General features: G+C 43.2%; 1 protein-coding gene across 1 annotated transcript in view; it reads right to left on the reverse strand.

The window, feature by feature from the left end:
* The window catches only part of LOC111979222 (disco-interacting protein 2 homolog C-like), a 309,794-nt gene that overhangs the window by 22,379 nt on the left and 271,264 nt on the right, over positions 1–16,151 (reverse strand). The window contains 9 exon segments of the mRNA XM_024009605.2: positions 1,429–1,540; positions 1,813–1,934; positions 2,710–2,833; positions 3,515–3,595; positions 7,586–7,695; positions 8,463–8,664; positions 9,908–10,022; positions 10,826–11,034; positions 11,398–11,534. Coding sequence (XP_023865373.1) covers positions 1,429–1,540; positions 1,813–1,934; positions 2,710–2,833; positions 3,515–3,595; positions 7,586–7,695; positions 8,463–8,664; positions 9,908–10,022; positions 10,826–11,034; positions 11,398–11,534 — 1,212 coding nt within the window.

The following is a 16,151-nucleotide window of genomic DNA, read 5'->3' on the forward strand; positions in this document are numbered from 1 at the left end:
CTTACACAGCTCCCTGGTCTTGGCCATTGTGGAGAAGTTGAGTCTGTTTGATTGAGTGTGTGGAAGGTGTCTTTTTATACAGGTGACGAGTTCAAACAGGTGCAGTTAATACAGGTAATGAGTGGAGAACAGGAGGGCTTCTTAAGAAAAACTAACAGGTCTGTGAGAGCCGGAATTCTTACTGGTTGGTAGGTTTTTCAAATACTTATGTATGCAATAAAATGCAAATTAATTACTTAAAATCATACAATGTGATTTTCTGGATTTTGATCCGTTCTCAGTTGAAGTGTACCTATGATAAAAACTACAGACCTCTACATGCTTTGTAAGTAGGAAAACATGCAAAATCGGCAGTATATCAAATACTTGTTCTCCCCACTGTATATATAAAAACAAAAATATTACATTTCCGTAAGTATTCAGACCCTTTACTCAGCACTTTGATGAAGCACCTTTGGCAGCTATTACAGCCTTGAGTCTTCTTGGGTATGATGCTACAAGCTTGGCACACCTGTATTTGGGGAGTTTCTCCCATTTTTCTCTGCAGATCCTCTCAAGCCCTGTCAGGTTGGATGGCGCTTGGCATTCAGGCCAAAGAGTTCAATCTTGGTTTCATCAGACCAGAAAATGTTGTTTCTCATGGTCTGAGAATCCTTTAGGTGCCTTTTGGCAAACTCCAAGCAGGCTGTCATGTACCTTTTACTCAGGAGTGGCTTCCATCTGGTTCAAGAGTGACCATCAGGTTCTTGGTCACCTCCCTGACCAAGGCCCTTCTCCCCGATCACTCAGTTTGGCCGGGTGGCCAGCTCTAGGAAGAGTCTTAGTGGTTCRAAACTTCTTCCARTTAAGAATGATGGAGGCCACTGTGTTCTTTGCCTCAAAACAATCCTGTCTCAGAACTCTACGGACAATTCCTTCAACCTTGTGGCTTGGTTTTTGCTCTAACATGCACTGTCAACTGTGGGACATTATATAGACAGGTGTGTGCCTTTCCAAATCATGTCCAATCWATTTAATTTACCACAGGTGGACTCCAAACAAGTTGTAGAAACATCTCAAGGATGATCAATGGAATCAGGATGCACCTGAGCTCAATTTCTAGTCTCATAGATTTGTAATAAATGTGCCAAAATGTCAAAAAATATGTTTTCGCTTTGTCATTCTGGGGTATTGTGTGTAGATTGATGATGAACATTTTTTKTTTAATCCATTTTAAAATAAGGCTGTAACGTAACAAAATATGGAAAAAGTTAAGGGGTCTGAATACTTTCCTAATGGACTTTAAGTAGATGATAAATTATATTTCTGACATTGTCATTTGTCTCGATTGGTCGCAAGATCTTTGAATCGGTGTCTGTTGTAAAGAAGTTGTGAGGAAAAAGTATTTCTTAAGACCGTGATGCAGAGTGGYTAAATGTAGTCTCTTACCTGTGTCCAGGACAGGAGGCCAGGTTCTGACGTCCACTGCTGCCGACGCCTCCTTCGACCTCAGCAATTTACAGATCACCGCTGTGGTCATCATACACGCCGAGCGGCTCACCTGGGGGCACACACACGTTAGGAAAGACACACGAGTTGGGACACAAACCTGTTAAGACACCCAAGCACATGTTCAAACACACACGCATGTACGCACCTGCACACGTGCACGGTAAAATGCTCCAGAAATGGCCTATAAGTGAGAGGGGAAACTCCTGCTCTAATATCACCTCCTACATGGTGCGTCTCCTTCTACATTTTCATTTCCCTTCTCCAAATAAAGGTCAGTTGGGATGCGATGACTTGATACATGGATGTCAACGAGGCACTTACCTCTACGATCATCTTCACCGTGGGCAGAGTGGTGGCGATGTTCTGGGGGTGCGGAGGTCGCACGGTGATTGGCACACAGCCCGCGTACAGGCACCCGTAGAACGCTGCTATCAGGTCAATCCCTGCATGAAGGACACAGAGAGAGGAGAGGAGAGGAGTGAAGACGAGTCAAAAGGCGTAAAAAATATTAGTCCCCGTCCCTCTGTCCATGAGACCCCGTGCTGAATCAGAGCCAGCCTCCAGACAGACAGACAGCTGCACTCTCAGGACAAGGTGTAGTATTGAGCTGGCTGTCCTAGAGACAGTTAATTGAATGGCTCTCAGGCAATCACCCTTGTCGGGATTTGTCCTCCTTGACTGAGTTTCTTCATTATGGACCTATGGTTCACTCTGAACGCTTGAATGTCTCTGGCTCCCAAATGCTGATGGAGTTCCAAATTAGAGTTCTACCTTTTAAAACCTGGAACATTCAGTCCTGTCTCTCGCCAAAGGCCTTAAAGATGGATTTGTTTGCGTCCCACTGTGTGTGCCATTAAAGATCAGCACAATCTTGCTGGAAGTACTATTCTATCATAGTGGGATGTGGCTCAGGCCCTCTTGTCTTGTCAGCACTGAATGCTTCTAGGTTGATGAATGATAACAAGAAAACAGAACCTATCCCATTTGCGCACCAGTGGGGTGTAGATGTTTACATGTGTTTTTATTGTAGCGACATGATGGGACGGAAATCTTAGCTTAGTTTATCATCGCTAATTTATGCTGTATGGATGAGGTAGGCAGCTAACCGAAAGGTGGGAATGGACAGGGACATGTTGATGTGATGCACAATAACTGACAACACACAAACCCAGTGACAGACATGTCGTGTGTGTGTGTGTGTTTGTGCACCAGACATACCAGGGGGATAGACGAGCGCAACGTGATCCCCGTCCTGCAGGTGTCCTCGCTCCGCCAGCATGGTAGCAATCTTCTCTGCTCTCTTATGCAACTGGACACATGACAGCGAGCTGGCTATCGTCCCCTGTAGTCACACACACACACACACACCACACACACACACACACACACACACACACACACACACACACACACTCACACACACACACACAACACACACACACAACACACCAACAACACACACACACGAAAACACACACAGAGAGAGAGAAGAAAGAGTGACAGAGAGATACAGAGAGAGAAAGAGATAAAGAGACACGGAGAGAAAGAGAAAAGACCACAGAGAGAGAGAGATAACGAGAAACAGAGAGAGAAACAGAGAGAGAGAGAGAGATAAAGAGACACAGAGAGATAAAGAGAAACAGAGAGAGAAACAGAGAGATACAGAGAGAGAAGCAGAGAGATACAGAGAGAGAAACAGAGAGAGAGAGAGAGAGAGATAAAGAGACACAGAGAGAGATACAGAGAGAGATACAGAGAGAGAAACGGAGAGAGACAGACAATCAGAAATTACCACAGATACAGTGTCATGCAAAACTGCTGAATCAATACTAGATAGCAAGAAAATTATGATTTACAGTCAACATTTTCAATGGGTCTTTGATAGGGCTACTTCAAATAAAATCCTGATGTGTTTCTCTAACAGCCGGCAACAATGCCGACTATTTCAGTTGCTACTGCTATGTTTACAAAACATGTTAGGAGTCAGATGTGAACAATCACAATACAGCCAGGCCACACCTACCCTTGAGTTGAGCAGTGTGTAAAGCACATGGTCCGGAGTGGTCTGGGCCCTCCATTGTAACACTTCAGAGAGAAAGAGGAACTAAAAAAATAGAAAGAAAGAGGAAAGTAAGCCTGTCGCTGGATGGCCAGGTCACACTGAGAGGGGACATTCTGTCTCCGTGTTAAAATCAGACAGGAGGACAACCAGGTGTCACAAATCACACCCTATTCCCTGTTTAGAGTGCACAACGTTCGCCCAGGGCATGCATAGGGCTCTGGTAAAAAGCAGTGCACTATATAGGGAATAGGGTGCGATTTGGAACATTGCCGGGGTTCACAGGAAGTAGTCTGTTCTGTGTGTCTGTTGAAAATAGGCTTTCCTATGGAATTAGACAGGAAATATCAAATGACTGTGTTTCAACAGGACAACATCTGTCCCTACTTAATGACAAGAGCCCTAGTGTAAAACTAAACACTTTCAACAGCTCTAATTTTCACAGCCTTTTTCAAGAACTAGACACACATGCTAAGATGACTGTTGTTGGTGGGTGGATTTTGCTCAGGCCCTGGTGTTCAGAGCAGCGAAGTACTGTAAGTCCTGTTGTCTGTGATCTTCTATCTGTAGCAGTTGGACCGGTGGATTAAAACGGTGCATATTGAATTTCTAATTCATCACTATAAAACCAGGCCTGAAGACAGGCAATATTACACTACAGACTCCTAACTGTCCTGCTCGGTGCCTCCCACAGATCCAAACTGCAATTGGCATGAATTACACTTCCTCTATTTACTCCTCCACTGCCCGCACGGATGAAACTTTGAAAAATGCATAAGCTGAGACACGCTTGTCCCCTTCTCTCATTCCTCACACTGTCTTTTATATCTGCTGCACCAATATGGAGTGCATGTGTTGTGTGCTGGCTAGCCTTTCTCTCTCCCTCTATCTTTCTGTCTCTCTCTGTCTCTCTCTCCCTCAGTGTTGAAATATTATGAGTGCAGTTCATTGTGCTGCAAGAATGCTATGTTTTATTAAGAACTCAGCGTGTCACCTTCTAATATGAAAAGGACTGTAACATCTTCTCCTCAAAAGGTTAACAGGTTTTGTGAAATGGCAGACAAGTTTCAACCCCGGCACTGGTTATAATTACTGTACCTTTCTCCTAGGCTGAAATGGTACCCTATTCCCTATATAGTGTACTAATTTTGACCTGGGCACATAGMGCTCTGGTCAAAAGTAGTGCATTACAAGTGAGGGGCTGCCTGAGACTAAGTGAATCCCTCTCTGCACCCACACAAACATTAAGACAGGAACTTATTCCAGTCTGCCAACGCCTCAACAACATTAGGAAAATATGAACACTTTCCTGATGAAAACATCACTCAGGAACTTGCCATTAGCCCTGTGGATAATTTAATAAAACCAATGTATTCTGTTCGCTCTGGTCACAGGAAACCGTCCCACTACTGTAGAGGGGAAACTACATATCTCTGGATCAGTAGGAGACCGAGAGGCCCAAGCTTCATCCCAATTGGCACCCTATTCGGTATATAGTGCACTACATTTGACAAGAGCCTATAGGCTTGGGTAGTGCTCTACATAGGGAATAGGGTGCCATTTGGGATGCAAACCCGGTATTGTCAGAGCTGCGACAGCTAGAAGACAGAGACTGATAGAAAGTGCTGAGCTTTGTATTGAACTGTGACGGCCCACCCTCTCCTCTGAGATTCCCCCAGTGCTCCAGTGAAGCCTGGCCTTCCGCTCAGTACAGAATAGTACAAAGACCTTTTGTCTTTAATCAGCCCAGGCAGTCAGTGTCTGTCTGTAACTCAGATTCCAGGGCCTAGATTAGAATCAGCAGAGAAGCGCTTCATCTGTTAGTTAAAAGAGTCTGTGACTCCAGAGTTTAAGAGGATCCGCTGTCATGATCAAAGTGGATAGCTTAAGAGTCTTTAGTGTTATGTGACGAGGTGGTCAGTGGTGTACGTTTTCAGCAACAGTAACATGAAGTTTACCACAAAGTATTAGTTACCCTAGCAACGCTCATGTTGCATACATTGTTAAAACATGCTAGAGCAGCAACCATTACCTACCACACATGGCTAGACCCCCCAAAAAATCACAACATTTTATATAAGGGAAATTGAGCTACGAAGAATAAGAAAAACCCATTCACACAGAGGGCCTGATTTTCAGATGGATGAGCATACAGATAGACAGAAAGACAGTCCATCCGGGTGCATTAAGGTGATGACTAGAGAGAAGCAGCAGAGATAGTATTATGGTTTGGTTGGCATGCTGAACAGAACAGAGGAAGGGATACAGACTGATGGTTGCTAGGGGGATTAGATCACATGAAAGGGTACATGAACAGTCTGAGTCAGAGGAATCCAAGCCACACCACAAACAATGTCTGCGTCCCAAATGGCACTGTATTCCCTATATATATTGCAATACTTTTAACCAGAGCGCTATGGGCCCTGGTCATTAGTAGTGCACTATATAGGGAATAGTGTGCWGTTTGGGATACAGACAATGTGCCCTGTCCTCCTGAGGGAAAGTACAAACAGAAGAAATCTGTGTGTGTTGTGTTGTCACAGTCGTTTGCCTTGTCACTTCACATTAGAGGGCATACTGCCCAGCGGCAGCCAGATGGGGTAATTGATGAGATTTTTCTGAATTAGAGAAAGTAGAAATCAATTCTCTCTCCGCTACGGCTACCCTCACCGTCGTTCAGCGCCACCAGCCAGGCACTACACATTCCTTTATTAATAATGACTTTCCACACCACTGCCATGGTAAAAGAAAGTGCTATCAAATCTAGTCTGACAAATCACATAGCTACACACCCTTACGGTTTGTACACCTCTGTATTGACAGGGGCTTCGTCCTAAATGGCAGCCTAATCCCTTTGTAGTGCACTACTTTTGACCAAAGCCGTATGGAACCTGATCAAAAGTAGTGCACTATATAGGGAGCCATTTCAGATGCACTCAGGTTAGTCCTAAAACCCTGAGGGAAATGTTCTGTTTGAAGGTAAAGTGAATGAAAACAACCAACCAAGACAACACAATCCTTCACCCAGACTCCGTTTACTAGTCTGATCTGCCATCCACTATGTGGCCTGTCTTGGGAAAACCTGACCTAAATATGAAGTCAGGGCTTAGAGAAGCCCAGACCACATCCCAGTCTGTGGGATGTTGATGAAGGGATTGTTCAAACACTCCGTGGAAATAGAGGGGAAGCAATGGAGACAAGAAACCTGGAAGCCTAGTGTCAATACATAGAACCTCTGCGAGAACACACCAAACTGTGTACCAAATGGCTCCTTATTCCCTATATAGTTAGTGCACTACTTTTGACCAGGGCCCATAAGGATAGGGTGTCATTTGGGGTGCAGTTCATGGGTACACTTACACACCCTAATATTAGGTATCTCTGCGACAGAGAGGCTATGAAATCGAAGTGAAATGTCTTACTGTGCCTACGAAATATATCTTAAAGTGGCCTGTCTCTGTGCTGCTTTTAAAGGATTTGTTCCATATTAGTCCTGTAACCACATCCGTCTACTGTTACCAGTACAGTTTTAGCCTTTAAATTGAGTCTAACTCAGAGTGGATCTCAAACAATACATCTGACTGGACTGCAGAGCTATGGGGCTGTTGTCGGTATTGCTCCGTCCATATAAATGCTTAGGTATTATGAATGAAAGAATAGAATTAGAGAGATCATTTATAGAAAACAGAGGATGTGACATAAAGCCTTCAAATGACTTGAGGAGACTACAGATGAACAATGGTTGAACTACCACTACACTTGTGTATAAGGGGTCAAACGAGCGTAGACGGTCAAATGAAACATGAAGAGCGTGCCAGATTAAACCGGGCCAGGATGTGTCCCAAATGGCACCCTATTCTCTATACAGCGCACTACTTTTGACCAGGGACCATAGGGCTCTTGTCAAAAGTATTGCACTATGTAGGGAAAATAATGCCATTTGGGATGCATCATCAGATTCAGCTAGTGGCACACAGTCGATGGTTTAATGAGTGTGTTGATGAAAACCAAGCCCTCAGAGAGCCACACACACACCTTTCTTGCCTGATCATTGTCTTCCATCTGGCCCAGGTCCCTGCCACTAGCCTGGGCAATCCTCTTCCCCGATACCAGGTTCCCCACCATCACAGAGGCAGGCCCGATCTCTGAGGACAGAGGCATAGGGGTCAGACATACATAACTACACACACACACACACACACACACACACACACACACACACACACACACACACACACACACACACACACACACACACACACACAGGTGGTCTATATCCCTGGCTGTGATCTGTAGTGATATACACTGGCTCACATTGTGTGTGTGCAGTGAATTCCCCAGAAGACATTTACAGTGACAGGGTGGGCTGAGATTGACCTTGTGTTCAGAGGCAAATGGAACTGAATGGGTGGGTCAATTGACTGGAGGATTCTACTCTGACAGAGTGCCTTTCAGACAGAAATGGCCAGAGAAACTTGTGCTGTAAAGGAAGATCTATCTAGGAGGAACACAGTCCAGAAACTAATGGAGAGAGGTGACAGCTGAGATACGGAATGGAATGTGTTGGATCAGATGGGAAACATGTTACAATAGTCATCGGACCAGATTACAATACACTCCCTGTACAGTTCTCAATCTGCATGATCTTAGTTGTACACCTCATCCAACGTAATAAACACATATGAAGAAGTTGAAATAAATGAATGTAGATATCTCTATCTCCCTATCAGTACAGGTTTTTAAAATAGAAATCTAATATACATCTAAGTGAATCTACTTGCAAGTTCTGCACTGACTTCATTGCACCCAATAAAACCACACAAACTAAGGATTTCAATGAAACAAATGAACTATCAATCCCCTAGGCAGACCCACTCAGGATGGTGTGCTATGGTGTAACATAGTGTCTCACCTGGTTGTTTCTGCCGGGGCTTGGGCAGGTTGGTGACACAGGTATGAGGGCACATGAGGACGTTGCAGGGGTGCAGGGAGCCCTCCAGGAACAGCTGCTTGCTCTCTGACAGGTGGATTCCCCCCAGAGGGGTTTTAGGAAGGGTGTTGGAGGGGACCAGGGCCAGGCAATACACCCCCACCTGGTGGATCCCATCTATGGCCTGTATGGAGAGGGAATGCATGGGAGTGAATGAGAGAAAACCGACGGGCCACGAGCGTCAACGGCGCGTCAAATGAGTCTATTTGTCTTGCATCACCGCAGAGCAATGCTGGTAAAATGACCTGATAAACTGTCAGAAAATAGACTGTTTGTGCATTGTTAGTTGTTGTTAGAGTTGTGAAATGTGTCTATTTAGTGTTGATACGTTTAACTGCCAGTGCCAATATTATGTTTAGGCTAGTGCTTATGATACACGGTGTAGCAATGCAACGACATTGTATAATTTATCAACTGGATTGTGTTTCGGAATTATAGATCATGTTGTCAATTTCATTTCTTGACAGTAGGCTATCACTGTTTTAGCTTACAGCCGATTTGGTTGATGACGTTCAAACAGGGTGCATGGTTAGTGAGTGCCTTAGAATAATTGTTATGATCTCCGCTATGCTAAGTAGACTAAAGATGTACTTGAAAATGTATTGGACTGTAAGATATGGTTTATCAGTCAAATAGGATACATATGAAAACAACTGCCTACCTGTGTTGATGTCAACCATAGGCATATAGCCTAGGCAGGCTACGGCTGGAAAACTCAAGGAACTCCCATTTCGAGAAAGAATACAACTGTTTACTATGGATGTTCAAGACAATTACAGTGGCATATGCTACGCACTGTATCTGAATTGACACTGTCACACAAATGTTGATGGACATCTTCCTGTGTGGTCTGGGATTTAGGGTGATGTGTGCCCCATAGGCCTCTGGTCAAAAGGAGTGCATTATATAGGGAATAGTGTGCCATTTGTGACACAATCAGATAGACKTACAGCAGTAAAGACATACCATATATCGCCTGTATGTGGAGGAACAGTGATTGTTAGTGTTTGAGACATTCAAAGTACGTCTAATGGGCAAATCCTAACTGCCACTTAAGTTAAATTCTCACTTGGTCTCCCATTGACATCAATACATGAATAAATGAATATTCGACTTAAGTGGAACTAGGTGATTAGATTTGGCTACATAAAAGTCGTAAAGAAAGTACAGACATCAAGGCCATGTGTAACTGGATCAAGAGAGAGAGAAAATGTCTTTGTTTTTACTGCAATCATAAAGCTGCAGAAAGCTTTAATAGTGAACCACAGTCTCTTTAGCAATGGACAAGAACCTAGAGGGCTGGGTTACAGTACAGGGCTTTAAATCAGTCTACTGGTGTGTGTGTGTGTGTGTGTGAGTGTGCATACCTGCAACACTCTACTCATCCACTGAAAGCTGTCCTCCTCTGTAGAATCAGGTCTCTGCTCTGCCACCACCACAATCCTCTCATCATGTAACACAGTGATGGAGAACACTGCTATCCTGGAGCACAGAGAYACAGGAGACCGACCATATAATTACATATACATTTACATTTAAGTCATTTAGCAGACGCTCTTATCCAGAGCGACTTACAAATTGGAAAGTTCATACATATTCATCCATATTCATCCTGGTCCCCCCGTGGGGAATGAACCCACAACCCTGGCGTTGCAAGCGCCATGCTCTACCAACTGAGCCACACGGGACCMTATATAGAATGAGTTATATGATCTCTATGAGACCAACACTGTTAAAACACTGCTATCCTGGAGCACAGAAAAACAGAGAAACAGACCAATACTGTTACCAACACAGCATTAGCAGAGACACACATCATCAGTCAATCAGCTACAATCACCATACTGTATTCATTAAGCAGTGTCAGGAGTTTTACCACTCCACTTGACTTGATCAAGAAATATAACCTATATATAGGGCCCAGAGTCTATTCTATAACCTATATCTAGGGCCCAGAGTCTATTCTATAACCTATATCTAGGTCCCAGAGTCTATTCTATAACCTATATTCTAGGTCCCAGAGTCTATTCTATAACCTATATCTAGAGTTCCCAGAGTCTATTCTATAACCTATATCTAGGGCCAGAGTCTATTCATAACCTATATCTAGGCCAGAGTCTATTCTATAACCTATATCTAGGTCCCAGAGTCTATTCTATAACCTATATCTAGGGCCCAGAGTCTATTCTATAACCTATATCTAGGGCCCAGAGGCTTACCTGGTTAGGTCACATGTTCAGAAAAACTCCTGTCGCTATATACACAACAAATGGATTAGAACCCACCTCCCCCTGTAGACAAACTTCATGGGCTCCACAGCCAGGGCTGTAGCCACGATGTCATCAGCGTTGTGCCGCCTTCCCCCCACCACCATGAGGCCGTCCATCTTGCCAGCGATGAAGCACAGCCCCCCAGGACCCACGAAACCCAGTAAGCCTGTCCTGGTGAAGGGGTACTCACTGATGGGAGCCCCAACACTGTTCATGGGGAACACCTAGAGTACACAGACACACACACATACACACACATTTGTTTATCACACTCATAAAAACCTGCAATACACACACAAGCATCACACACAATCCCTGAAATTCAGGTGGATAAAGTGATGGTTAAATTAGCCCAATGGCTAAATAAAACAAATGAATGAATGAACTAACAAATCACATAAGGGTGCAATTCCATTAAATGAGTCTCTCTCCACTAATGGATTAAAGTGCACTTGAGGAATTGTGAATGTGTTTTTCAGACTACGGAAGCAACAGCAGTTTTTAGAGTCAATCCCCAGGAGCTTCATTCGTCCCTAGCCAGGACCCAGGGGTAGCTCAACCCATAGCCCCATGCTGTTATACCTTACCTCAAAGGTGTTCTTGGTCATGCCTGAGAGACCGTAGTACGACGTCCCCGTGGCGACAGAACACACACACAGCTCCCCGATCTCATCTGTTTTGCATAACTGCGGAACCCCATCTGGTTTCACGACGCACATGAGAGCTGCAAAACATTCAAAAGAGGGAAAAAAGAGGGGAGAGATTGAGGCCAACAGTTTATTAGCAAATAGCACAGAGAGAGAGAAGAGAGTTTGGAGAAGTGGCCCAGCTACCTCCCCTGATCCTGATCAAGCCAAGTGCACTTCATTATATAGTCACTGTATTACTCTGCAGCACATAGCTGAGGAAACTGAGGGTGCGTCCAAAATGGCACCCTTTCCTGATTAAGTGCACTACTTTTGACCAGAGCCTTATTGTGCCCTATATAGGAATAGGGTGGCATTTGTGACGCAAGCCTGGTGTGTTCAGAGGTGGAGAGGACAGTAGAAAGGTGTTGGGTGCTTCATGACCACATCAACACACTTCCAGGAAGCCCTTAACAGACGGTAGGTGAAGTGGTTACGTTCACCCTTATCTGTTGCTGGTAGGAGACAGGTTAAGACAGGGTTAGGGAGGTGGTAGGGAGGGCCTGGGCCCCTGGGTCATGGCTGCAGGGTCTCTGTGTGGGTGTAGAGGTCCTATATAGACTACTATCAGAGCAGTCAGACACTCATCTGGGCACCACATGCAGGGGAAGATGTGACCCTCTGGTCTCTAGAAACCACTACACACCCTATTTCCTTATATACAGTTGAAGTCGGAAGTTTACATACACTTAGGTTGGAGCCATTAAAACTCMTTTTTCAGCCACTCCACACATTTCTTGTTAACAAACTATAGTTTTGGCAAGTCGGTTAGGACATCTACTTTGTGCATGACACAAGTAATTTTTCCAACAATTGTTTACTGACAATTTCTGACAATACTTCCAAAGTTGTGGCAAAATGGCTTAAGGACAACAAAGTCAAGGTATTGGAGTGCACAAAGCCCTGACCTCAACCATAGAAATTTTGTGGCAGAACTGAAAAAGCGTGTGCGAGCAAGGATCCTACAAACTTGATCAGTTATACAGCTCTGTCAAGAGGAATGGGCCAAAATTCACCCATATTATTGTGGGAAGCTTGTGGAAGGCTACCCGAAACGTTTGACCCACGTTAAACAGTTTAAAGGCAATGCTCATAAATACTAATTGAGTGCATGTAAACTTCTGACCCACTGGGAATGTGATGAAAGAAATAAAAGCTGAAATAAATCCTTCTCTCTACTATTACTCTGACATTTCACATTCTTAAAATAAAGTGGTGATCCTAACTGACCTAAAACAGGCAATTTAAACTGAGTTTAAATGTATTTGGCTAWGGTGTATGTAAACTTCCGACTTCAACTGTAGAGCCCAAAGTGCTCTGGTCAAAAGTAGTGCACTATGTAGGGAATAGGGGGCAATTTGGGAGTCCCCCTTTGTATCCAACCCTCCCACTAAGTCAGATCACAATAAAAACACTCCTAGAAAAGTAGGCTGCTCTTCGCTGTGGAAAGCTCAGATTAAGCTTTATTATATTTTTTACTTTGTATGGGTCAATATATTTACTTTATACGTGGTCTTGCCGGTCACTTATGAGGCTTCTGTGAGTAATGCCAGGATTTTTGAATGGAAAACAAGATTCCATTAAATGGAAATGGAAACTCATTATCGTACTAAATAATAACTTCTGCTGTATAACAAAATGTGGATATCAAAGGAGTCATTTTTGGCTGAATCAGGCATACATCAAGTTATTGTGTGTGTTGGTGTCTGGTAAATTCAAAGCATCTACGCACATTCTGTTGTTTGTTATAATGCTTTCTATCCTTGTTAGGGGCAAAAGTCAGACATAAATCTGTGTTAGGGGTATAAATAGACATAAATGTGTTAGGGATAAATCAGACTAAAGCTGTGTTAGGGAATATCAGACATAAAGCTGTGTTAGGGGCATAAGTCGGAACATAAAGCTGTGTTGGGCATAAGTCGGACATAAAGCCTGTGTTAGGGGCATAAGGCAGACATGAAGCTGTGTTAGGGGCATAAGTGTCACGTTCCTGACCTTATTTTCCTTTATTTTGTCTTTGTTTAGTATGGTCAGGACGTGAGCTGGGTGGCATTCTATGTTATGTGTTTCTATGTTGGGTTCTTTTCAATTAGCCTGAATTGGTTCTCAATCAGGGGCAGGTGTTTACGTTTCCTCTGATTGAGAACAATTTAGGTAGGCTGTTCACACTGTTTGTTTGTTGGGTGATTGTTGCTGTGTCTGTGTTTGTAGGCAGACATTAAGCTGTGTTAGGGGCACAGGCAGACATGTAAGCTGTGTTAGGGGCATAAGGCAGACATAAGCTGTGTTAGGGGCATAAGGCAGACATTAAGCTGTGTTAGGGGCATAAGGCAGACATTAAGCTGTGTTTGTTATAGGGTTGCATAATCTCTAGTACTTTCCAGAATTCCAGGTTTTCCAGATACATTGTTGCAGGTTACCGGATTTCCTTCCTATTCCCATCTGATGCTGGGAATCTACCAACCAGGATTTCTGGAACTTGGCATTTTTCTACCTTGCTTACCTCCTGGATGGCGGTGCCCCGTCCTGCAGGGTGAGACAGACAGCTTTTCCTCAGAGTCCCCTGATGACCCGTGCTCAGACCTGCATGGACAGTATCCTCTCCCGGGGGCTGGTTACTGTCGTCTGTCGCTATTAAGAAGATGATTACTTTATTGTCCATTTACTTAATGAGCAACAGAATGTGTCTTCTGCATATCTCATTGACCTGGTAGACATACGCATTCAGTAGATACTATATGGTCGTTCTATATGAATTCAGTAGATCCTATATGGTCGTTCTATATGAATGCAGTACATACCTACATGGTCGTTTTATATGAATGAGTAGATACCTACATGGTCGTTCTATATGAATTAGTAGATACTACATGGTGTTTCTATATGAATTCAGTAGATACTTATGGTCGTTCTATAATGAATTCAGTAGATACCTATATGGTCGTTCTATATGAATGCAGTAATACTACATGGTCGTTCTATATGAATGAGTAGATACCTACATGGTCGTTCTATATGAATTCAGTAGATATACTGGTTCGTCTATTGAATGCGTAGATACTACATGGTCGTTCTATATGAATTCAGTAGATAATCCATGGTCGTTCTATATGAATTCAGTAGAATACATACATGGTCGTTCTATATGAATGCGTACATACTACATGGTCGTTCTATATGAATTCAGTAGATACTTACATGGTCGTTCTATATGAATTCAGTAGATACCTATATGGTTGTTCTATATGAATTCAGTAGATACCTATATGGTCGTTCTATATGAATTCAGTAGATATATATGTTTCGTTCTATATGAATTCAGTAGATACTACATGGTCGTTCTATATGAATTCAGTAGATCCTATATGGTCGTTCTATATGAATTCAGTAGATCCTATATGTTCGTTCTATATGAATTCAATAGATACCTATAGGGTGTTCTATATGAATTCAGTAAGTACTATGTTCGTTCTATATGAATTCAGTAGATACCTATAATGGTCGTTCTATATTGAATTCAGTAGATACCTATATGGTTGTTCTATATGAATTCAGTAGATACTATATGGTCGTTCTATATGAATTCGTAGATACTACATGTTGTTCTATATGAATGCAGTAGATACCTATATGGTCGTTCTATATGAATTCAGTAGATACCTATTATGGTCGTTTATATGAATTCAGTAGATACTATAGGGTCGTTCTATATGGAATTCAGTAGATACTATAGGTTCGTCTATATGAATTCAGTACATACCTATATGGTCGTTCTATTATAATTAATAACTATATGGTCGTTCTATATGAATTCAGTAGATCCTATAGGGTGTTCTATATGAATTCAGTACATACTATATGGTCGTTCTATATGAATTCAGTACATACTATAGGGTGTTCTATATGAATTTCAGTACATACCTACATGGTCGTTCTATATGAATTCGTACTATATTTGGTCGTTCATTGAATTCAGTAGATACTTAGGGTGTTCTATATGAATTCAAGTACTACTATATGGTCGTTCTATATGATTCAGTACTACCTATAGGGTCGTTCCATATGATCATTATCACTTTTTGACCGCACCCTTTTTATTTTCAACAAAACTTCCATACATGTTTGCCCATGGTAGAAGTGGTCAGAAAAGGGTGTGGTACAAAAGTGATTCATCTAGAAGGTCAATATACACAGAGAGCTTGGGTTTCAGAACCAGGGTCGCCACAGTGTAGTGCCACTACAGCAAGTCCAAAATACACATCCACCATCAAACCTTATCTTCAAACAACAGCCATTAGAGCTGTGGCTGTTCGAGCTCAAGCCCATGGGAACGGAGGGTCATAGAAAAAACGGAAACGCCACAATGGGGTGCTTCATTAGAGTTACTTGCGTGTGTGTCCGTGCGTGTGTGTCCGTGCGTGTGTGTCCGTGCGTGTGTGTCGTGCGTGTGTTGTCGTGCGTGTGTCGTGCGTGTTGTGCCCGTGCGTGTGTGTCCGTGGTCCGGTGTGGCTCAGTTGGTAGAGCATGGCGCTTGCAACGCAGGGTTGGTGGGTTCATTCCCACGGGGGGACCAGGATGAATATTATGAACTTGTAAGTCGCTCTGGTAAGAGCGTCTGCTAAATGACTTAAATGTAATGTAAATGTCCGTGCGTC

The sequence above is a fragment of the Salvelinus sp. IW2-2015 genome, linkage group LG19, assembly GCF_002910315.2.
Source record: "Salvelinus sp. IW2-2015 linkage group LG19, ASM291031v2, whole genome shotgun sequence".
Classification (NCBI taxonomy): domain Eukaryota; kingdom Metazoa; phylum Chordata; class Actinopteri; order Salmoniformes; family Salmonidae; genus Salvelinus; species Salvelinus sp. IW2-2015.